Raw genomic sequence first — 23,211 nt, 5'->3', positions numbered from 1 at the left:
AAAGTGTAAAATGACATGCAGTGAGAAATTATTGCACAACTAATCTTCCAGAAATAAAGGCAGACTTACACATGATATTCACATTCACAGCAGCAGAAATCTGAGATCCATGTTTATTTCTAGCAGAGCAATGATAGTCTCCGCTGGACTCAGACTTAATATTAGTGATGCTGTAAATTTCACCAGATTGCAAAATCTTCCTTTTTCCTTTAAACCAGCTGATTTCTGCAGGAGGGTTTGAGTCACTGATGCAATACAGAGTCACTGAATCTCCCTCCACTTTTACACCAGATGGAGTGATGGACACTGATAAGTTCCTCGGTGAGTCTGAAAAGGACAGAATAAACTCTATACTCATGTTTCCCATTTGTTAATCCAATAATTTGTTGATCACATTTACTGAACCATCATTAACTCACACATGACATTTAAAGTCACAACATCAGAGTATTTCTCTCCATGTGTATTGTTGGACTTGCACTTGTATTCTCCACTGTAATTAGAACTGATCTTTGAGATGCTGTAGATTCTTCCAGATCCTACAATCGTTCCTCCTTTCAACCAGTTGATTTCTGCAGGAGGGTTTGAGTCACTGATGCAGTTCAGAGTCACTGAATCTCCCTCCACTATTACACAAGATGGACTGATGGACACTAAGACGTTCCTTGGTGAGTCTGAAAAGGACAGAATAAACTCTATACTCATGTTTGACCAATTTAATCTTTACTCAGATGGGATGAATATAGTATCAAAATTATTTACACCTGCAAGCACAATTATCCATGAACTTGATAAATGTTGCAGATATGTTTTACTATCCACAACCAAATGCCTTTCAACTTGGTTGTGCAAAATTTTAAATTGAATGAATGTATAGCAATGTGTACGAATGGAGACATTTTTGTGAATACAAATATTTTCTTTTGTGCATCATAATTTGCACATGCAACAAAACAGATGTGCATGTGTGGATCAGAGGACACATGTGCATTCATTGACGTCTTTTTTGAGTCAATCTCATTTGATTAATTTGGATTTTGAGACTTTCTTTTCGCTGTTTTTAAGCATTTCACATTCCACACACAAACATCTACAAATGAATAGGCCTGGTGCTAATTATTAATGTGTGCACAAATACCCATCTATTTGACAAATTTACAAATGTGCGCCACTACATTTAAACTAATACAATACAACTTCTGTACGCAAAATCCAGAATCACGTGAATGTGCAGCATTTTGTACAAATAGTAATTTTAATGAAAACAAATGGTAACACTTTACAATAACAGTATATGAACAATCATGTACTAATACCTGAATTAATAATTACTTTACTATGAACTAATGATGAGTTAAGACATGTACTAATGAAGAACTAACCTTAACTATGACATGAGTCATATTAATTCCTGCATGAATATACACAGCAAAAATCCCCAGTGTTAAATGAACACTCCTCAGTGTACATATATGTCCACACTACAGGGTGTTAAAATTAACCCTGAAGCAGTGTTGAAGTTAATGAGATAATTAAGTGATTATTTAAGTGATGATTGAGCATTATTGAAGACACATGATGTTAATAAGCAGAATCATTGAAGGAAAGAGAACTACTGACTTTGAGCCATTACACATTATTGCATGTATTATTACCAGTTTGACTTTATTTCTGTCATACATCTACACGGTCTTATTTAGATTTAACAGAAGTTTAGATGGTAATGTTTTATGGAATGTTTTGTTTCAGGTTACCATTATGGTGATCAGTGTTTGCTTTAGTTGGGCTCTTGACCCGTTACTTTTTAATATTAGTTTTTCTCTGACTGCTCCAACTCCATGTTTATTAAACACATTTGTTGTGGCAAGAGACGCTATGCCCTGGACTGTATGTCCCATAAGCCTATTTTGATCATACAGAAAATTGGTTGCAATTGTTCCATGAACAAGTTAGACGTAAGATGTTTATGAGACACATAGCCCAGGTCATGATGGTAATGTGTCGATGATAAAATTACAATCCTGTAGTGTCCTGATCTCACATTATTAACTGATTGTAAATACTTTATTAATTGTTCATTGCAGTAGTTAATTCCAGTAGTGCTTTAATAATCTGAAGGTTTTAAAATCACACACAGACATCAATAATCTACATATGAATCTCAGCAATGGTGACAATCACACAAATGCTTCATGTTGCAGTGCATGATGGGAGCCACCAATCAAAACACATCCATGGCTCACATCATGCATTGCATCATGAATAAATTATGCAGCTGAATTGTCCTGTCATTTTCATTATTTTTTTCTGTTTGCTTTTATTTTGCTATTGTTTTGTTATGACTTAAGTAGCTTGTTTTGTGATGTTCAGAGTTGATCTGTTTGTCACTAGTTTGTATATTGTCACCATTGTTGAGATTATGCTAATTCTTGATGTCTGTGTGTCTAAACACAAGCGCTTCTGTGCACACAGTACTTCCAAAATTGTTCATATTGCTGTTGAATCTCAAACTGTAGAATCTCCAGATATACAAACTGCAATCACCAATACCAAAATGAGACATCAAGCATATAGTCAAAGATTTAGACTCTGAATGACATCAGTGACTCAGATCACTACATGATGATATTGTCATCATCAAAACATATTGTGAGCAAATCGTGTTTTCTCTTGCAGTAACAAATGTGCTTTATAAACACAATGTTGTAACAATCCGAGAAAAACTAATATTAAAAATGAAAAGGGTTAAGAGCCCAACTAAAGCAAACACTGACCACCATAATTGTGACTTATAAAAAATTCAATAAAATATTACTGTCTAAACTTCTGTTGAATCTCAAGAACTTTTGTGATGTATGACAGAAATAAAGTCAAACTAGTTAATAATACGTGCAATAATGTGTAATGGGTCAAAGTCATTTGTAGTTATTGTGTTTCTCTTTTTTTCCTGTTCTTGTAGTTTCTCTTTCCTTCAATGATTCTGCTTATTATCACCAGGTGTCACCACTAATGGCCAATCATCACTTTATTAATCACTTATCTAATTAACTTTAACACTGCTTCAGTGTTCATTTTAACACCCTGTAGTGTGGACACATATGTACACTTAGGAGTGTTAATTTAACACTGGGGATTTTGCTGTGTACCATGTTAACGACACATGCTTGTTAATTAATGTATTAATTAACATGCTCTAATCAATACGGGACGCGATTTTACCGTATTTTACATAGGCCTACACTGTCATGATTCCTGTCTGGTGTTCTCCTTGTCTTGTGTGGACTTTTGTTATTTCCTGTTCTGTGCCATGTTTTGTAGTCCTTTGTAGTTTTTCTTTTTTATTAGTCTCTCCAGGTGTTTCTAATTAGCCCCGCTCCCTTGTTATCTTGTTTAGCTTGTTTGCCTGTGTATGGCGGTTATGGCTACTGCTCCCGATAATACAACGACAAAACAGGACAACGCAAGCGCCATCACTATGACACAACATCGTCCATTCACCCACCACAAGCCAACCATCATAGCCACCTACAACGTCCGCACTCTAAGAAAAGCAGGAAAGAGTAAAAACAAAGAAGCGCCACTAACATTCGAACAATCCGAACGCTTCCATCAGCTTATCCATGAATGCGAAGAGAACGGAATCGACATCATAGCCGTCCAAGAACATCGACAGCAACAAACGACATCAACACTTACACCGAAGTCTACAATGGCAGAAAGTGGAGATTTGACTACTGCTCAGCTACAAAAACAACCCAAGGCAACCATGTCGGAGGAATAGGGCTCCTCACAAGCAGCAAAGCGGAAAAGTCTCTAACAGCAACAACCAAAGTGTCCGAGCGAATAATGACAGCAACTTTTGCCGGCAACCCATCTACAACAGTCATCGTGGCCTACGCTCCGACAGAAGAGAAACACGATGAAGACAAAGACAACTTCTACAACAAGCTCACCGAGTGCACTGAGGAAATTCCGCCACACAACATGCTCATCATCGCAGGCGACTTCAATGCGAGAATCGGAGAAGACTGTCATCAATCCAATCCTAGAGTCATCGGCAAGCACGTACTTCACAAGTTAACAAACGGCAACGGAAGTAGACTAGTTAAGTTCTACGAAACAAACAACATCAGGCCAACGCAAACCTGATTCCCGCATCGAAATCCAGAATCTGGACTTGGCAGCCAGACGCCAACAGGAAAGCAAATGACGGCAAAAAAAGAGCTCAACTAGACCAAATATTAGTTAGTGGCAAATGGTTAAATTCGGTGAGGAACGTGCGAGCCTACAAGACTGTTGAACTTGGATCTGATGACAGAATAGTCAGTGCCGCGATCAAGATCAGCCTATGAGCTCCACGAGAAATCAAGACCAAGCGCATCAAGTTCGACTGGAAGAGGCTCAAGGACAACAGTGTACTACAGCAGAAGTACGTAGTCGAGATCCAGAATTGCTACAGCCTACTCAGGGAAGAAGACGACCATGAAGATCTGCAGCAAAAGTACGATATATTCGTACAAGTCATCGAGGAGGCAGCAGAGAGCACGGTCGGTCTAGTAAAGAAGAAAACAACCAAGAACTGGGTCTCAACTGGAACTACTGAAATTCTCAAAAAACGCAATGAAGCCAGGAGGAACAACAAGAAAGACTCCCAACAACTCACCAAAAACCTCCAGGAGTCCTACGAAAAGGACAGAATCAACTTCCTAGAAGAAAAACTTCACAGACTAACAGAAGCAGCAAAAGCAACCAAACTGAGAACAACTTGGGAGATTGTGAATGAAATCAGTGGCAAAAGTTCACCAATAAACACAAAATGAAGAGAGCCGACGGCAAAGAAATCAACTCGACACAAGAACTGCTAAAGGAGTGGCAAAAATACTTTAGCACGTTGCTCAAAGACAACATCATTATCACGGATAAATCGAACATTGAGCCTGCCGCCAAGGACCTCAAGATCGACACACAACCATTTACCATCGAGGAGATCAAACGAGCATCTCAGGAACTTAAAAGCGGCAAATCACCAGGGCCTGACCATGCAATAACAGCAGAAGCATTAAAGTTCGGACAAGATTACGGTCTCCTCCTTTATATCTGTAACAGAGTCTACGTGCAAGAATCGGCAGCCGAACAATTCACAACCAGTTTAATTGCCCTCTACCCAAGAAAGGTGATCTGACCCTGATGAACAACTACAGGGGAATCAGCCTTATGTCGGTCGCCGCAAAGGTCTACAACAAAGCTATCCTGCATAGGATAAGAGACCCAATCGACAAAGTACTGCGCGCCAATCAAGCTGGCTTCAGAAGAGGTAGAGGGTGCACAGAACAAGTTCACATCCTGCGTAGAATAATCGAAGGCTACAATGACAAGAATCTCGACTACTACATCACATTCATCAACTTCAGGAAAGCGTTCATTTCGATCAACAGATCAACAATGTTCAAAATCATGAGACACTACGGCATACCAAATAAATTGGTAAGAGCAGTCCGAGCAATCTACACCAACTCCAAGAGCCATGTACTAGTCGAGGGGAAGCCCTTCCAAAGACCCTTCCAATCGAACTCAAGATCAACATATTCGAAGCCGCATGCATCTCAATCCTTCTCTACGGCTGTGAGAGTTGGATTATCAACAGTAAGATCAAAGACCAGCTCAACAGATTCGCCACCACCTGCTACAAAATAATGCTCGGCATCAAACGTCTAGACAAAATCAGGAACGAAGACATCTACAAGCAAGCCGACCGCGACCAACCAAAAGATTTGTGGACCACTGCCTTAGAAGAAGCGAGCACAACTTAATAAACAAATATGTTTTGTATGCACCACAAGAAAGATACGGCAAAAGAGGCAGAGGAAGACCACATAAACTGTACCATCAATACATCGGCGAGCTCATCAACAAGGACGTACCAGCTACAGCAAACAAACTGAGGGAAGTTGCCAAAGATCGCAGGGAATGGAGAAAATTGGTGACCGACTGCAAACCTACCCTGTTCGCAGCCGATTGATGATGATGATGATGAGAATACTTTTTGTCCAAAAAACCCAAAATAACGACTTTATTCAACAATTTCTTCTCTTCCATATCAGTCTCTGACGTGTATTCACAAGAACAACATGACGCATACGTGGGGTGGAAAAGCGGGATCCTCTATTATACAGCGAGATACACGTGTCGTCTCATCGTCTGAATAATCCAATCTTTCAAGATGTGGCATGACAATGTCACAATTAATGTAGCACACACTCTCATGTTTAGTAGGCATCGCTTGACACTGATGACATCTACACCACCAGCTCTCCATTGCTCTCTGTCTTTCAGAAGCTTGTGGATGTGGTTGGGTTGCAGCCTCTTCTATCTCTTTTAGTTTGTTCTCTATATATTCTGGTTCGAATAAGTAAAATTTATTCTCGTCGGTTCATAAAATTAAGGTTGAAACCCTGTAGTCACGTGGACTATTTTAACAATGTATTTAGTGCCTTTCTGGGCCTCAAAAGTGTTAATTAAATAGATGTCCCTGACAGGAGTCCCCCTGAGCCATCCGATTTCATCAAAAATATCTTCATTTGTGTCCCGAAGATGAACGAAGTCTTACGGGTTTGGAACGACATGAGGGTGAGTAATTTATGACCGAATTTTCATTTTTGGGTGAACTATGCTTTTAACTCACACATAATGTTTAAAGTCACAGCATCAGAGTATTTCTTTCCATGTTTGTTGATGGACTTGCACTTGTATTCTCCACTGTCATTAGAGCTGATCTTTGAGATGTTGTAGATTCTTCCAGATCCTACAAATGTTCTTCCTTTAAACCAGCTGATTTCTGCAGGAATGTTTGAGTCACTGATGCAGTTCAGAGTCACTGAATCTCCCTCCACTATTACACCAGATGGACTGATGGACACTGAGACGCTTCTTGGTGAATCTGAAAAGGACAAAATAAAATCTATACTCATGTTTTGCATTTGTTAATCCACTAATTTTGATCACAGTTATTGAACCATCATTAACTCACACATGACGTTTAAAGTCACAGCATCAGAGTATTTCACTCCATGTGTATTGTTGGACTTGCACTTGTATTCTCCACTGTCATCAGAGCTGATCTTTGAGATGTTGTAGATTCTTCCAGATCCTACAAATGTTCTTCCTTTAAACCAGCTGATTTCTGCAGGAGGGTTTGATTCACTGAAGCATCTCAGAGTCACTGAATCTCCCTCCACTATTACACCAGATAGACTTATGAACACTAAGACGTTCCTTGGTGAGTCTGAAAATGACAAAAAATTGAATCTTAAATCATCTCATTCAAACACAATCTCCAGCTTTTTAAAATACTAATTTAATCTGTACTCATATGGGATGAATATAGTATCAACATGATAAACACCTGCAAGCACAATTATCCATGAACTTAATAAACGTTGCAGATATGTTTTACTATCCACAACCTTTCAACTTGCGTGTGCAAAATTCAAAATTGAATGAATGTGTAGCAATTTGTACAAATAGAGACATTTTTGTGAATACAAATTGTTTCTTTGTATTACTGTATCATAATTTGTGCATACAACAAAAAAGATGTGCATGTGTGGATCAGATGACACGCGTGCATTCATTGACGTCTTTTCTGAGTCAATCTCATTTGATTTATTTGGATTTTGAGACTTTCTTTTCGCTGTTTTAAGCATTTCACAACCCACACACAAACATCTACAAATGAATAGGCCTGGTGCTAATTATTAATGCATGCACAACTACCTATATATTTGACAAATTCACAAATGTGCGTCACTACATTTAAACTAATACAATACAACTTGTGTGTGCAAAATCCAGAATCACATGAATGTGCAGCATTTTGTACAAATAGAGACATAGTTGTTAATACAAAACCTCGATCTTGTATTAATGTAGATCAGAATTTGTGCAACAAGCAACAAGTAAGATGTGCATTTTTGGATGAGGTGACACGCGTTAATTCATTGACTCGTTTCTGAGTCGATCCTATTTGAGTCATTTGGATTTTGAGACTTTCATTTCGCTGGTTTAGCCTTGCACGATCCACACACACTGTCTGAGAAAACCGGCTACCACTAGATGGCAGTAGCTGCTAAAACAGACAACGGCAGCGTAATAAAGCGTTCTCCCCATTTAAGACGCTTAATGTGAGTGATATTGAAGCACCAAATTTAGTTCACAATAATTGTGCTTACACATGTTAATAATTTTGATTCATCACATATTACTCACACATGACATTGAGCTTAACAGCAGGAGAGATGTGAGTTTGTCCGTCTACAGCACAGCGATATCTGCCTGAATCCTCTCTTCTGACTGACTGCAGCAGGAGTTCATTGTTTCTGTCTCTTCCCTCAGTTAATGGCTGTGAGTTTCTGTACCAGATGAATGTTGCTCTGTCAGTCAGAGCGCAGCTGCTTTTACATGTCAGACTGACTGAATCTCCCTCTGTCACTTTCTCTGGAGACTCCACCTGAAGATCTGAACACAACACACACATTATATCTAGTGCTGCTGTCATACACTGATTATTATTCAACATAATGCACAGAAGAAGAGATAAACCTCATCAAAGTCACCTGTGACATTAAGAGTCACTCCTGGAATACCAATCCATTTCACATCATCTTTATCAGTGATGAATCTGAAATAGTACATGCGTGAATCCTTCAGTGTCACATGACTCAGTCTGATGGTGCAGTTCTGCTGTTTATCTCCCAGATACTGAAGCCTCTGACTGTATTCAGGATCCTCAGACAGATTTGGAAACTCTCCATTATATTTTGTTAGTGTTTTCATCCAGAACACCCTCTTGATCTGATATCCAGTAGGGTATTTATAAGTGCATCTCATTATCACTGTTGAGTCCTTTAGTGCACAGATGTGTGAAGGACTGTAACTCACACCCCAATCAGCGCTAGAAACCCCTGAAACACAGAATTCATCATGATGAAAATTGATTTATCAGTTACATTGAGCTGGTGGAGAAGGTGCTTTACAGCACACCTCCAGATTTTGCAAAACAACATTTACAGAGTTAAACTTATAGGTGCAGTCAGGGGCGTAATTTACGGGTGGGACCTGTCCCCGCCACTTTTTGCCAGGCTCGATTTTGTCCCCAACCACTTTTTAAAAGTAATTGAAAAATAGATTGCGGAAGGTATATACTAAAGAAACGCACAATCTACAAATCGGCATCCTTCATAATCGAATTCATTAATTTAACAATTTTTTTTCCGGCGGTCAGAAGCTTTTCAACGTCCTCTCAATGATGAATATCTGTTGTGATTGCGAATAACAGTTTCCTGCGTGTAACTATCGCTGCATTAACATGTGATGTGAATGTACTAGGGCTGCACGATTAATCGCACGATGTTGTTATGCGCATCTAATCAGTAAAGCCGGTTCCTTGATTAGTAGTAAATCACCTTCACCTGCTTTCAGATGGACGATATGATGCAGATATGAGTGTTAAATTAACACTCAAGAGTGTTAAAGTTAATGATATAATTAAGTGATTAATTTAGTGATGTTTGAGCATTATTGAAGACACCTGATGATAACAAGCAGAATCACTGAAGGAGAAAATCACAAATTGTAAGCAACCGTTATGGCGATAAGTGTTTGCTTTAGTTGGGCTCTTGATCCTTATACTTTAAGTTTACATTTTGTTTGTTGGCCGTTATTGATTTATTACAGTCAAATGAACAAAGACAAGTGTGATCTGATAGTGTTGGTTATGATTTGACATAATCATGCTGTGATCTGAAAAATGAAACTCATTCAGATGATCTGATTTAACTTGATAGCAACAGTTTAGTGGTTCTACAGCATACGATAAATGTATTTTTCTTATACTCCAAAACATTTATAAAAACTTGTTCTGATCAAATCACTTTGAAATGCATAAATTTAGAAACACAGACATCAATAATCAGCCTGTGAATCTCAACCGTGGTGACAATAATAATCCTTGTTGCCACCAATCACAACTCATTAATGGCTCCCATCATGCATTGCGGCATGAATAAATTATGATCTGAATTGTCTATGTAATTTACTTCTCCTAATTGAATATTCTGCTCGTCACCATTGTTGAGATGCATAGACTGAATCTTGATATCTGTGTGTGCCTAAAAGAAAGGTTTTTTTACAACTTTTAAGAAATCCATTATACATCAAAATCTGGATATTTATGCAGAATCTCAGTTATGCTGTAATTGACAGCATAAATCACAAACATTTGGTAAATTAATGATGAATGTCATAACACAACCTACACCAGTAGACCATTTTTTCTATGTTCATCTGGCAGGTACAACTCAGATACAACAGCCAAACAAAATCCAAAGTTAATAATATAAGGGTCAAGAGCCCAACTAAAGCAAACACTCATCTCCATAATGCCTGGTTCAGATTACACGATTTTAGCCCGATTTTGGCACGATCCGTTTGACGTAGGGTGTCGTGGGGATTCGTAAACGACAACGGGCGTCGGGACGCAAGATTCGATCGTATCATCTCGTATAGTGTGTCATAGTGGGCGACAACCTACGTCGCGTCTGCGATGCTTCACGACATCACGACAAAAAGACTAGCATGTTTAATTTTTTTAACGGTCGTCCACGACGGGTTCCGTCACATGTATGAGGTTGACCAATAGGAGCACAGAAGCGTTTCCGTACACAACTTTCAAAAATGGCGAAACGAAAGAGAGATGATGGTGCTACTAGGTGGAGTTATGAAATGGAGGAAAGGTTCGTGGAGCTGTGGCAACAGTACTCCTGCCTATATGATGTGTCATCGAGGGAGTACCATGACAGAATTCAAAAAGAAAAATGCTGGCGAACGATAGCGGAAACACTTCAGCAACCCAGTGAGTACTGAAATTAGCATTTAGCTAGCTAATCATTCATTAAATTTTCCTTCGCTATAGAGCAAATTGTTGTGTGATTATGTATGTAACGTTGTTATGTGTATGAGTGAGTGCGTGCGTGTGTGTGTGTATGTGTATGAGTGAGTGAGTGCGTGAGCGAGTCTCTCTGTGTGTGTGCGCGCGCATATGCCATGTATGTGTAAATGAACGAGAGTGAGTGAGTTTAGTGTGTGTGATTATGTATGTGTGTGATTATGTATGTGTATGAGTGAGTGAGTGAGTGCGTGCGTGTGTATGAGTGAGTGAGTGCGTGAGCGAGTCTGTGTGTGTGTGTGTGTGCGCACGTATGTAGGCCATGTATGTGTGAATGAACGAGAGTGAGTGAGTTTGTGTGTGTGATGTATGTGTGTGTGTGATGTATGTATGTGTATGAGTTAGTGCGTGAGCGTGTGTGTGTGTGCGAGTGCGATTGACAATTACAGAGACTAGATTTTACATTTGTAATCTGATTTCTTACTTACAGCCGGTGAGGTCCAAACAAAAGCTGCTTCCCTCCGAACACAGTATGGGAAAGTACTCCGTTCAAAACCGAGTGGCAGCGGCGACAAAGAATTAACTTCCAGACAGAAGTGGATTTTAAAAAACCTGCAGTTTCTACAGCCTTTTGTTGTACAACGCGTGTCTCAGTCTACACTGAATGTAAGTTTGGGGTAAAGGTTGTTACAGTACTTTCCAACTTTTAAATACATTTGTGAGCTTTCTATAGTATGCTTCCAAACATGTATTGTGCCATTACTTGTTATGCCTGATATTTCATACAGCTTGTTTTATCTTAGTTGGATGACTTGGAACACAGCATCACAGATGAGGGTGGAGAAGATCAGGAGACAGAGGAGGATGTGTTCGAGTCATCCACCTCCACCTCCACCTCCCACCACACATCTGGACCATCAACTCCACAAACCTCACTTGAAGCCTCATCATCCCACCAGCATCGTCAGGTTCCTGAAAGAGCATATTACAAACCCAAACAAAAGTTACGAGACAAATCATTAGATGAACTTGAAATCGAGAAAGTAACCATTTTAAAAAATGTATCTGAAACACTGGTAAATGCCGGTACGGATGTTGATCAAACATTTGGCAAACAGGTAGTTACTGAGATTAAGCTAATTAAAGACCCACTGACCAAGATGAGACTCCGTCGTAACATCCTTATGATGTTATACGATGCACATGAAAATGAGGCCAGATTAGCATTACATCCTGGCCCCCAAACACCTTGGCAGGGACACACAAATTTGAATCAACCCTACCAGAATACATCCATTCATGTACCCTCTGTAACACCTCCAGTGAGCTACCTCAGGGCAGTAGAAGTGGCATATGACCAGGAAATAAATGGGGTGTAAGTTCAAGGATTGATCCCTTTTTTGTGTGTGGTGGTGCTAGACTGCAGTCACATTGTGTCTTAAATGCTGTTTGTTGTTGGCACTTTGAATGCGGTTTATGTTTAAGCTGTTTTGCAATATTTGTACATTTTAAAAGGGTTAATGTTTGCGAGTCATTTACACTTTGTTCAAAACTTACGACTTATGAAATGAGTCAAGAAAAGTGTTATTTGATTTCAATAAAAGATTTTACTAAAGAAAATGTATCTTGTGCATTTTTAAAACACAAATCATATTACCTTCTTTAACCATCACACATTCTACAATTTTTTTAATTACACATATATAATTAAGTCTTTAAAGGGTTAATTCACCAAAAAAAATTATTCTGTCAGTATTTACTCACCCTCATGTCGTTCCAAACCCTTCGTTCATCTTCGGAACACAAATTAAGATATTTAAAAGTATCTTAATTTGTGTTCCGAAGCTGAATGAAGGTTTTACAGCTTTGGAACGACATGAGGGTGAGTAATTAATGACAGAATAAATTCTTTGGGTGAACTATCCCTTAACATTTTACTAAAGTTTTCAACCTTTCTGTTGGTTGTATATTGTACTAATTTGTATAGTGTAAAAAAAACAAAAACAGGACGTCTTTCTGAGCGAGTGTTCTATACGTCTTGCAAAAATGGTCAATATGAAAAGATTTAACCAGTTGGTGTTTAAATCATATTTTCCTGCCAGGAAACAGATCCAGCAGGTGAAAGAAAATATGCCTTTAAATTGTCTCTCTGATTTTTGGCGGCGGTTGTGGCATTCCGTGCACTGCTTGCTGCCACAGAGGGGAGTTCTCCATCCCTTCTCCAAGCTCCAGGAACCATGTTGTGATCGTCATCTTCTACATCTGCAAAGGCTGAAGGCAGGTACACATCTGACGCCTTCTTCCTCAGGAAGTTGTGCACACAGAGTGCAGCTAGTGTAACTGTTGTCACTTTCTCAGGCTCCAGTGCAATGTTGGAAAGAAAAACACGGAGTCTATTGGCCAAAATTCCAAATGCGTTTTCAACTGTACGCCTTGCCCTTGATAGCCTGTAGTTGAATATTCGCTGCCCATGGTCCAGATTTCGGAAGGGGTATGGCTTCATCAGGTCGATTCGGAGAGGGAAAGCTTCATCACCAACAAATGCATAGGGCAAAGATATGTTACTCCCTGGTAGTGGCTCTGGGGGTGGGACATTCAGCAGATCTCTGTCCATGGCAGCTCGGAGGTCTGACTGGCCAAATATTCCTCCATCTGACACTCTTCCTTGCACGCCAACATTTGCATAAATAAATCTGTAATCTGCGTCGACTACTGCCATGAGTACAACAGAAAATCTGGACTTGTAGTTGTGGTAAGTACTTCCAGAGTTTGCAGGTGGCTGGATGTAGATGTGCTTTCCATCTATGGCTCCTAAGCAATTAGGAAATTGCCATTTGTTTTCAAATCCCATTGCCACCTCTCTCCACTCTGCCTCCGTTGTAGGAGTCTGAAAAAAGAAACACCATATATAATTAATGCATGTAATGTTCTCTCATTTTTTACAGAGGTTCTAATGTACTTTTTTTTTTTAAGTATTTTTTCTAAAGTCCACTGATTATAATTTAGAAAATTATCCATGATCTACTCTGGTTTTGACTCTCTGGATAAAACACGTGGTTTTGGGACTTCTCCAGTAAAGGCTTCTCTTTGTGTGTCCACCCACTGTTGTGAAATGTACATCTGTCTTTTATTTACATCAAATGACTTACCTTTAAATGATCATCCTTTAAGACTCCATACAAGGCTTGACAAGTCTCCATTACTATCTCACTGATGGTACTACGGCCGATCCGGTACTGGAAGCTCAGAGATCTAAACGTCTCTCCTGTGGAAAGGAGCAAGTGTATAAGGTGCATAATACACCATGGCCTGGTTTTACAGAAATGGCTAATTAAGCAAAGATTAGGCATTAAATTAATTAGGGCATCTGAGTAGCTTTTATAAACTTGCCTTAAAAACATTACTGGTGTGCATCTTGAGACAAAACAATGTCACTGACATATTTTAAGTGCATAGGCTATTGCTTTCAGTTTAAACAGCTCAAACTTGCAATTTAGTCTGGGACTAGCATACATTTTGTCTGTGAAACCAACAATATGATTTTTTTTAAATGGACTTTTTACCGGTAGCAAGGAATCGTAGCGTAAGTGACAGCCTCATTCTTGCACTGATTGCTCTTCTCAGTTTTGTGTCCCTTCTTTGGATACATGGTGTGACTTTGCCAAGCAAGTAGCTGAAATCCTCCACATCCATCCTAAGCAGATCACGAAAACCCTTCCTGTCACTGTCCTACAGTGTAAATAGGGGGAAAAAAACATGGTGTGGTTGTTTGGTTTACAAAGGCGAAAAATAATCACACCCAATTAAAATGTATGTGCTTTTCACAATACATATAATTTCAAAGCAGCTTTACGATAATGTTAGTGTTTGTAATAATTTAATAGATTAGAGTTGGTCGATAGCATAGTTTACATTTTGTATACTAGTATAATTTACAACACAAAATATTATTATTGAGAGTGAAAAAAAACTCCTTCCCTTAATGTCTTTAAATATTTATTTGTGTACAGTTGGTGACTTTAAAGACATTAAGGGAAGGAGGGGTTTTTTCACTCTCAATAATAATATTTTTGCGTATAATGGTATTGCAATTTTTATAATTAAGATTAAGCCTATAGATGATGGTGTTATGAATCAATCAAAGGCATTAAACCATTGAACTGATATTTTATGTTAAAGGCTAAATTACCCCATGTGACTGCATAACGAAAAATGTTTACTTCTGAACATTAGAAGTATTTAATTACATTGGTGAACAATTACAATTTTTAACAGTCTGTTTTTGTAATATGTTATCGTTGTGGCAAGCAAGCAATATTATTACTTGTACTACTGGCTAAAGTAAAAATATTTAAGAAAACAATATTTTACCTCAAGTTCTCTTTGGAGGATTGACAGCCCATACTGTCCTCTTCGAGCAATCCAGGAACGTGTCCATTGTCGGGTTTTCTTTCTTTTTTTATGTTTTTCTGAACACAGGACAGCCAATACAACACTCACCGCTTCATCCATTGTTTGTTTACGTTCGTTTCCGGAAGTCACTCGCTACTAGCAGTTTCGCCTTCTCGATGACGTCACGCGCATCGTTAAAGACGGCACGCGATGACTGGTCAGGAAGCAACGTGTAGTCTGACATGTTTCTTGTCCACGACACGACAAGATTTTAGGAGTCAAAATCGCGTAATCTGACACAGTGACTATCGTAACAGACAAAAAAATCGTGTAATCTGAACCAGGCATAATGGTGACCTGAAATTCCGGTTTTCTCCTTCAGTGATTCTGCTTGTTAACATCAGGTGTCAACAATAATGCTCAATCATCACTCAATTAATCATCACTTAATTATCTCATTAACTTTAACACTCTTGAGTGTGAACTCATATACACTCCCAGGTGTGTTAATTTAACACTGAGTTTTTGCTGTGTACAAAGAGCCGTAGTTAACTGACAAGCTGAGCCATATCGCATTAAATATCGTTGGCGATATGGCCTCGATTTGAACGCGATATGGCTCAGCTTGTCAGTGAACTACGGCTGTTTGTAGTAAATGCCGCTCCATCTGAAAGCAGGTGAAGGTGATTTACTACTAATCAAGGAATCGGCTTTACTGACGAGATGCGCATAACAATATCGTGCGATTAATCCTGCAGCCCTAGAATGTACGTCGAGTTTTACAGTATTGGGACTGAGGCGCCAGAACTGCAGCTGATAGAATGTGCGCTGTAGCACGATACTACCATATTTTAGTTTCTAATTGTGTTTCCACAACAATGTTAGTGAGTAAATCTACTGAAATTGCCACCATAACAGTGGAGTGTGATGTGTAAGACCTAGAGCTATTTATAAATTACTATTAGTATTATTTGAAGTTAACATAATAAAATACGTAGACCTACACCAAAAAAAAAAAAAAAAAAACCAGTTGAGGATAAATTCTTTAAAATTGGGCAATTCCAGCGTTATGGACGTGCAATTTGCAGTCAAAACTTGAAATATAAATTCTCAGAAAATGCGTTTAATACTGAAACGTCTGTTTATATATCCATATTCCCTTAATAAAGGAGTCCAGACATTAGAAAAATATCAGTCTACACATGTGTTTTATATTTAATATGAGGGAAATACACGAGACATGACACAAAAAATATTTTTTAGTAATTCTATGAATTACACTACGCAAAACAAAAGTAGCCTAATACTAACCGGATGAAGAATGGTCGGCCTCCATAGAACATAAAATATTATTTTTATTTTATTTTTCAAGTTCGCATTTATGAGGAAAAAAAATGTTACTGACGTGACAGTTCTCCGTCACGGACATGACCGCTCTGAAAGCGACTTTAAAACTTTCACAGAGACCTCAAACAGAAAGCACAAAGCCTTTCTTTAAAGTTAATTTCGTTTTTTATTAATTGTATCTTAATTTTAATCAATGTTTCATCAACCAATTGCCTGGATTTAATAAATAAGAAGTAAATAGGCCTATAGTAGAAAATAGATCATCAAGGCCCGTACGGGAAAGAAGGCATTTCTGTATTCTGCACCTTTCTACTTTGCAAAAGGACTTGAAACTCATTGAGTTAATCTCGCTAAATGCTTTTAAATCCCAAATGAAATATTTAGAGGCAGATGCCTTATTATGTAGGCTAAATGCTCTTAGACTGTAAACATTATTTTAAATGATTATATGAAATGTTAGCGCTTCTGCGTTATTTGTCTGTACCAATGTGTTTGTACTGCTGCCTGTCTTGGCCAGGTCACCCTTGCAAAAGAGGTTCTTAATCTCAATGAGACTCTCCTGGTTAAATAAAGGTTAAATAAAATATCACGGAGTCGCCGGCGCGTGAACTGGACTCTCGTCTCAGAAATGAACCGAAACTCAGCATAATATAAACTCTGAGAAATATATAGAAAGCTTGAAATGTCTAGGCCTACTTGTAAACAGAACAATTCAAAACAAAAGAAAACAGACTGCTCTCTGCTTATTTAATCCATGAAATGTGCATTTCTCTCTGGCACGTTCATACTGTGAAGATCGCGAGTCAGCATCGTCAACTTCATCTTTGCAGCCGACACACTGACACAGAAAACACTTGTTTATTAATAAACAATTAAAATGTCTCCTTGCTATATTTGACATATTCACAATCATTACTTTTGCTGGTTCTTTGTGGCAGCTTTTAGATATTTTATTGGCAGCGCCATGTTACATGAACGCGTCAGGCGTCACCACTGCTTCAGCACCGAAAAAATGTTATTTTTTTGTTTTGTTTTTTTCAAATCTAAAATCAAAAATCTTGATACAAACCGAATTGTAGGTTTGGTCTATCGTTACAGCCCTACTAAGATGAGAAAGCAGGAGTTTAGTCGTTTGCCATGGTTGTAAAAAATACAAAAAACAATGGCTATCTGAACATCTTTGCCAAGCACAAACGTAATCAATAAATTATCAGGGAGGGTCGCCTTTTTTCACAATCATTTTGGAGGGTCATAGAAAAATATATTAGCCTACTGGCGAACAGGCGAAGGGAGGGTCAAGTCTTTTTTGACTACAGATCTCAAAACTCCTCCGGTAGCCCCTTAAATAAAAAAACGAACAGTCCCCAAGTTCACTGATCTTGCGTATTTTATATTTATTAGGCTAACCTAGATGTGTTGTGAATGTTACGTTTTGCTTATTCGGATGCTTATAGACATAATTTGTGAATGTGATACATGCATGTGTGTAGGCCTACATCAAAGTGTAAATTAAGTGTATTTCCAACTCTGAACTCAGTCCCCAAGTAAATTTGGTTATTAAATAAACAAATAGCAAACCGAGTTGTGCGGTGTCCCCACAACTTTTCAAAGCAAAGTTACGCCACTGGGTGCAGTAGGTGATCTGGGAAAGGCTGTAGTTAGCCTGCTAGCATTTCAAATCGCCACGTTCAAACCCGTTCTCAGCAAAGCATCACAAGAGACAGCGTTAAACTATGTAATGTCTCAAAGCACATAACATTACATGATAATGAACGTAAACAACTTGGAGAGCTTGTAAGTAGGCAAGTGCTGGAATCAAATTTTCATGTTGCGATTAATTGATTGAGTTTTTATCACGGTATACAGTATTGTCACAATATTTTAATTGCACAAGAAAAACGGAGGGATTGGGGGGATGTAAAAAAAAACCTCAGAACTCAAGAAAAATATCTCATATATGTTATGCGGGTAAGTGAGGACCCAAAAGCTATTTAACAGAAACAGAGACTTTTAATGTCAAAACAAGGTAGCTACAGAGAAGCACACAGATCTTCTTCTTGAGTGGTAAAGGAAAAATAAACAAATAAACACAAAAGTCTTTCAGATAACTACAAAAGAGCTTTAGGCAGCAGTGGAGATAGCTGGGTAGCGGCGAGAGGCTGCAGGTCTCTCTGAGAAGACGCGGGTCGAAGAGAGACGGTGATTACCTGATCTCTCGTAGCATCAGATGAACAGGACAGAGTAAATAATATGAAGATTAGCTGAGAACAGATTGCACTTGCCAGGCAGATGCCAACAGGACAGGACAAGGTAGAAACTAACGAGACAGTAGTCTGCTTCTAGCATGAGAAACTCAAATGAGAATCTGACAAAGAAAGAAGCAAGAACAGAGAGGGAAATAGAGACCTAATCAGAGGAGAAAGGGAACAGGTGGGAAGAGGGTGAACGAGGTAGTTAGAGGAGATGAGGAACAGCTGGGAGAGCAGAGAAAGAGAAAGTAACCTATAACGACCAGCAGAGGGAGACAGAGTAAAGAGAAAGAACAGGAACAAGACATAACATGAAAAGACATAACAATATAATGCTGTACACAAACAGAAAGCCCTATCAGCTGGTATTATTAAAGGTTAAAAATAACTAATTAAATATAATGTGGTTTTCATTATAATAACAATTATGTAATGACACAAGTAAAAATATAATAAATATGTTTTATTCAAAATAAAAAAAATTGTGCAATACTCTAATTTGTGCAAAATACTCCTCTCCATAGCTTTTTTTTCCCTTTCAACTAACGTGCTGGTCATTAAATGGCTTTCCTGAGATACATGTAACGTTCTATGGCAATATTGTTCTCCTGCAGTTTTGACCTCTTTCCATGGTTGAAAAACACTGATTGTGTTATGTATGAGGCATATACATTTCGGTAAGTTGTACTGTATCTTTAAATGAAAAGTAACAGATGATCGGTTTACTTGAAATGATGGCGCTACAGCGATCTGTCACATCACATTTACAAGCGCCAAAACAGTATTGTCTGAATTTCGTAATAAAATGGACAGAACCTGAGAGCTGAGAATTTTTTTTCATATCAAAAGTAACCAGCTCTGTCTAGTCTGTCGGTCTCCGTGTCCTCTTTGCTCCGCGATTTTTCTCTGCGTGAAAAAATTGATGTGTGGCGTGAGAGCGTGTGAAAAGTGTCGATTGCTGAGTTTTGGCAGCCCTGACTTTTAGAAGGGGGATAAATCGCCGGCAGCGTTCCTCCTTCCGCCATGCTTCTTCTCCATGTGAGGACTGTTTACATTAGACTAGAGTGCGCACTGCTCCGCATGCACACAGTGCTTATACATGTGGGGGTTGTTTACATCAGAGTGAGCACGTGTTTTGCGCTGCATATACGCAGTGTTTTTTTAAGCGGTTGATGGAAAATAAGCTAATGCACGTTCTAAAAATCTAAATTCGGATCTATTATTTTTCACGGTATTTTGAAGTGCCCGCGATGACAATATTGTACATATTCATTACCGCGATTTATTGCATTACTGAATACCGGCACATGTCTACTTGTAAGTTACCTGACAGCTGCAGACAAGGAAACACTTAATTCTGAGTCTGAGGACGTGAACAGCTCCAGTTAGAACGTCATGGGTTGCCTTAATTACTAATTAATCTCTTAATTATGGTAGTTATGGTGTGAAAGAAGCATTAGCTTGTTGCTTTGGAGAAACTGTAAGTGGCGGTAACTGCTGTTTGTTTACAGTGCTCTGTGACCGATGTCTGTCTGTCAGGGCTGGACGGGGACTAAAAATCGGCCCGGGCATTTTGGCCCAGGTTTTCAGGATATGACAAGAGTTACAAGCAGTATCATCACAAAAAATGTCTGTAGAGAATCAGCTATTGCACCTTTAAAGAAGTGAACAGAACAGAAATGTTCCAATAGGGGTCAGTGTAGATCTACAGTTCAATCGTAACCCATAGTGATATAATTAGGTTCTACAATTGACCATTCACAAAGACTCGCCCCCTCTAGTTACTGTTGCTATGTCCGACAAGCCACGCCGCTCTCACACCACACACCATGTTCTCACTCAGTGAAAAATAGACAGAAGAAGAGAGGACACTGACAACGCACTGACAGACAGGACAGACCAGGTTACTTTTGATATGAAACAAAGTCTTGACTTTAAAATTTGGTTATTTGTTAAATAAATTTAAACAATAAAAACAGTTTTGTGGCTCTTTAATGTGTCTGACAGATTGCTGTAGAGCCTCAGTTAAAGCTGCTCGTGAACCGATCATCTCTTCCTTCTAGTTCATTTATAGCATCAAATAAACATGTATGAACATCAGAAGGAATGTTGTTTTAACCGCGGAAAGTTATCAGTACACTCCGTTTTTCAAGTTCAAATCCTCCTACTAACTCTCCTGACTGCTTTGTCGGACAAAAATGGCAGATTCAGCGGATGTCGGATTATGATTGGTCAGATCGCCTGTCAATCAAACTCCCTGCGAAGGGTCAATTGATGTCAACAATTGACAACTAATTCTAATGAGCAAAGTAAAAAGATGACTGGATAGATGATGAATAATAGCAGAAAAGAAATTTGACTTGATGGATGCTTTACAAATAATGAAATCATTTGAAAATGATACTAGTTATAACTAATAGCTTTAACATCAGTCACTCACATTGAATCATGAGCAGAAATATAAGAGGAAGAGGAGCAGCCATTCTGACTGACGTCACCATAGCAAGACCTACAACAACAAATATACAATTAGTTATTGCACCTACATTGAATACGATGTAAACATCTATTTCTATATCAAATCTTAACATACTTAAAGGGGTCATAACATATGTTTTTATTATTATATTCTGATCCAGGTTTCCACTTTTAACATTAAGAAAACAATGAAAAGCACACACACACGTATATATATTGTATATTAGGGGTGACCCCGAATTCAACTACCAATCTCACAATCGAATCTCACAGTCGAATCGCAGATCATATCATTTTGTCTATATGGGGGTGCTCAATGTCTGATTTTCACATAGATACCGATTTTCTGTCAATAATTTAATATACAGCCTATGATAATGCTGTAAATAAAAATGTGAAAAGAAAGAAGCTTAATAAATATTTTTAACGTTCGCGAATAAATCCAACCACCCCTGTGACAGATTTAAGTTTCAATTTCCACGATTCGTGACCGACAGAGGAGCGTCTTGGCGGCAGGGATTTCAATCTTTAACAATGTCCGGGATAAGAAAATCTAAAGTGTGGATGCACACCATCAGAAAGGATATTCTCCAAGGCTAGATTTATCAGGAAAACAATGATCGCACTTTTGCTGACCAACTTTAAAAGTTGGTTTTCCTCAGGACTTTCTAAAACGCGAAAAACACTTAACGTTGCTTAATGTATTAAGACATTGATGTTAAAAGACCAAACTCAGTAAAGACTATACTAATAATATGACCACACTAATATGTACAGAAAAGCAGATGACCGAATAATATGAACGCAATGCGTTAAAGATAAGCAGATGAAACCAGAATATGAACGCGATGCTTTCCTTTCATAGAAAGCCACGTTAAGTTTAATGGGATAGTTCACCCAACAATGAAAATTAGCCCATGATTTACTCACCCTGAAGTCATCATAGGTGTATCACATTCTTCTTTTAGACAAAAACAAGTTGGATTTGTATTAAAAAATGTCCTGGCTCTTCCAAGCTTTAAATTTGGAGTGAATGGGCAAGTCCATCAAAGTGCATCTATCCATCATAAAAGTGTCTCAAACGACTCAGAAGGGTTAATAAAGGCATTCTGAAGCGAAACAATCTGTTCTTGTAAGAAAAATATCCATATTTAAACTTTATCAACTAAAATAACAAGCTTATGGCAGACAGCCGTACGCAAGTCGACTTACGCCAAAAGAGTAACACTTGATGTTTGACGTATGATGTAGGAGTACATAACATCACATGAAAAATTAAGGTAGAGTAAATTTAATTTAGCATTTTAGGTTATGATGGTGATGATATCAGCTGTGAAACAGTTTACTACAGCGTTGCAACAGCAAAGTCCTCAATAAAGAGTAACTTCTGCTTGAAAGATATCCCAACGTCTCCTGGTCTCTGAAGAAAAAGTTTCCAACAGTTTGGCCGTCTGCCGGAAGCGTTTTATTTTAGTTGATAAAGTTTTAAATATGGACATTTTTCTTACACCAACGCATCACTTCACGTCAGAAGGCCTTTATTAACCCCACGGAGCTGTTTGGGACACTTTTTTGATGGATAGATGAAGTTTGATGGACTTCAAAACAGAAACAGCAAGTCATTTCCATTATAAAGCTTGGAAGAGCCAGGACATTGTTTAATACAACATCGATTGTATTCATCTGTAAGAAGAATGTCATATACACCAAGGATGGGTTGAGGGTGAGTAAATCATGGGCTAATTTTCATCTTTTGAGTGAACTATCCCTTTAATTGTTGTTTATAAAAACGTTTTTCTATGC

General features: G+C 38.4%; 2 protein-coding genes across 4 annotated transcripts in view; one reads left to right on the top strand and one right to left on the bottom strand.

Annotated features, from left to right (window-relative positions):
• Positions 1-23,211, bottom strand: part of LOC143710407 (B-cell receptor CD22-like) — a 60,205-nt gene that overhangs the window by 20,481 nt on the left and 16,513 nt on the right. For 2 of the 3 annotated variants that reach the window (XR_013194545.1, XM_077201355.1), the window contains exons 2-8: positions 21,371-21,439; positions 8,613-8,960; positions 8,266-8,514; positions 7,028-7,282; positions 6,683-6,937; positions 420-674; positions 70-327 (exon numbers count right to left, since the gene is read on the bottom strand). Coding sequence is in view for 2 of the 3 variants with exons in the window: in XM_077201355.1 (XP_077057470.1) it covers positions 70-327; positions 420-674; positions 6,683-6,937; positions 7,028-7,282; positions 8,266-8,514; positions 8,613-8,960; positions 21,371-21,431 (1,681 nt within the window). In the remaining variant the exon portion in view is untranslated. Of the gene's footprint in view, positions 1-69; positions 328-419; positions 675-6,682; positions 6,938-7,027; positions 7,283-8,265; positions 8,515-8,612; positions 8,961-21,370; positions 21,440-23,211 lie in introns of those variants that run through there. The other variant, XM_077201354.1, reaches the window with a different exon arrangement.
• LOC143710447 (uncharacterized) lies at positions 10,713-12,562 on the top strand. The gene is made up of 3 exons (XM_077201410.1): positions 10,713-10,909; positions 11,433-11,608; positions 11,746-12,562. The coding sequence occupies exons 1-3, from the start codon at positions 10,732-10,734 to the stop codon at positions 12,319-12,321; spliced, it is 930 nt and encodes a 309-aa protein (XP_077057525.1). The 5' UTR covers positions 10,713-10,731; the 3' UTR covers positions 12,322-12,562.

Source organism: Siphateles boraxobius, unplaced genomic scaffold (genome assembly GCF_051911475.1).
Source record: "Siphateles boraxobius isolate OS27281-9 unplaced genomic scaffold, OSU_SipBor_1 47, whole genome shotgun sequence".
Classification (NCBI taxonomy): Eukaryota; Metazoa; Chordata; class Actinopteri; order Cypriniformes; family Leuciscidae; genus Siphateles; species Siphateles boraxobius.
Note: the sequence above shows the minus strand (reverse complement) of the source record. Positions and strands in the feature narration are given on the sequence as shown.

Coding starts and splice junctions, on each gene's coding strand:
- LOC143710447 (XM_077201410.1), top strand. CDS start 10,732: ATGGCGAAACGAAAGAGAGATGATGGTGCTACTAGGTGGAGTTATGAA. Junction 10,910..11,432: donor GGAAACACTTCAGCAACCCA/GTGAGTACTGAA, acceptor TCTTACTTACAG/CCGGTGAGGTCCAAACAAAA. Junction 11,609..11,745: donor TGTCTCAGTCTACACTGAAT/GTAAGTTTGGGG, acceptor GTTTTATCTTAG/TTGGATGACTTGGAACACAG.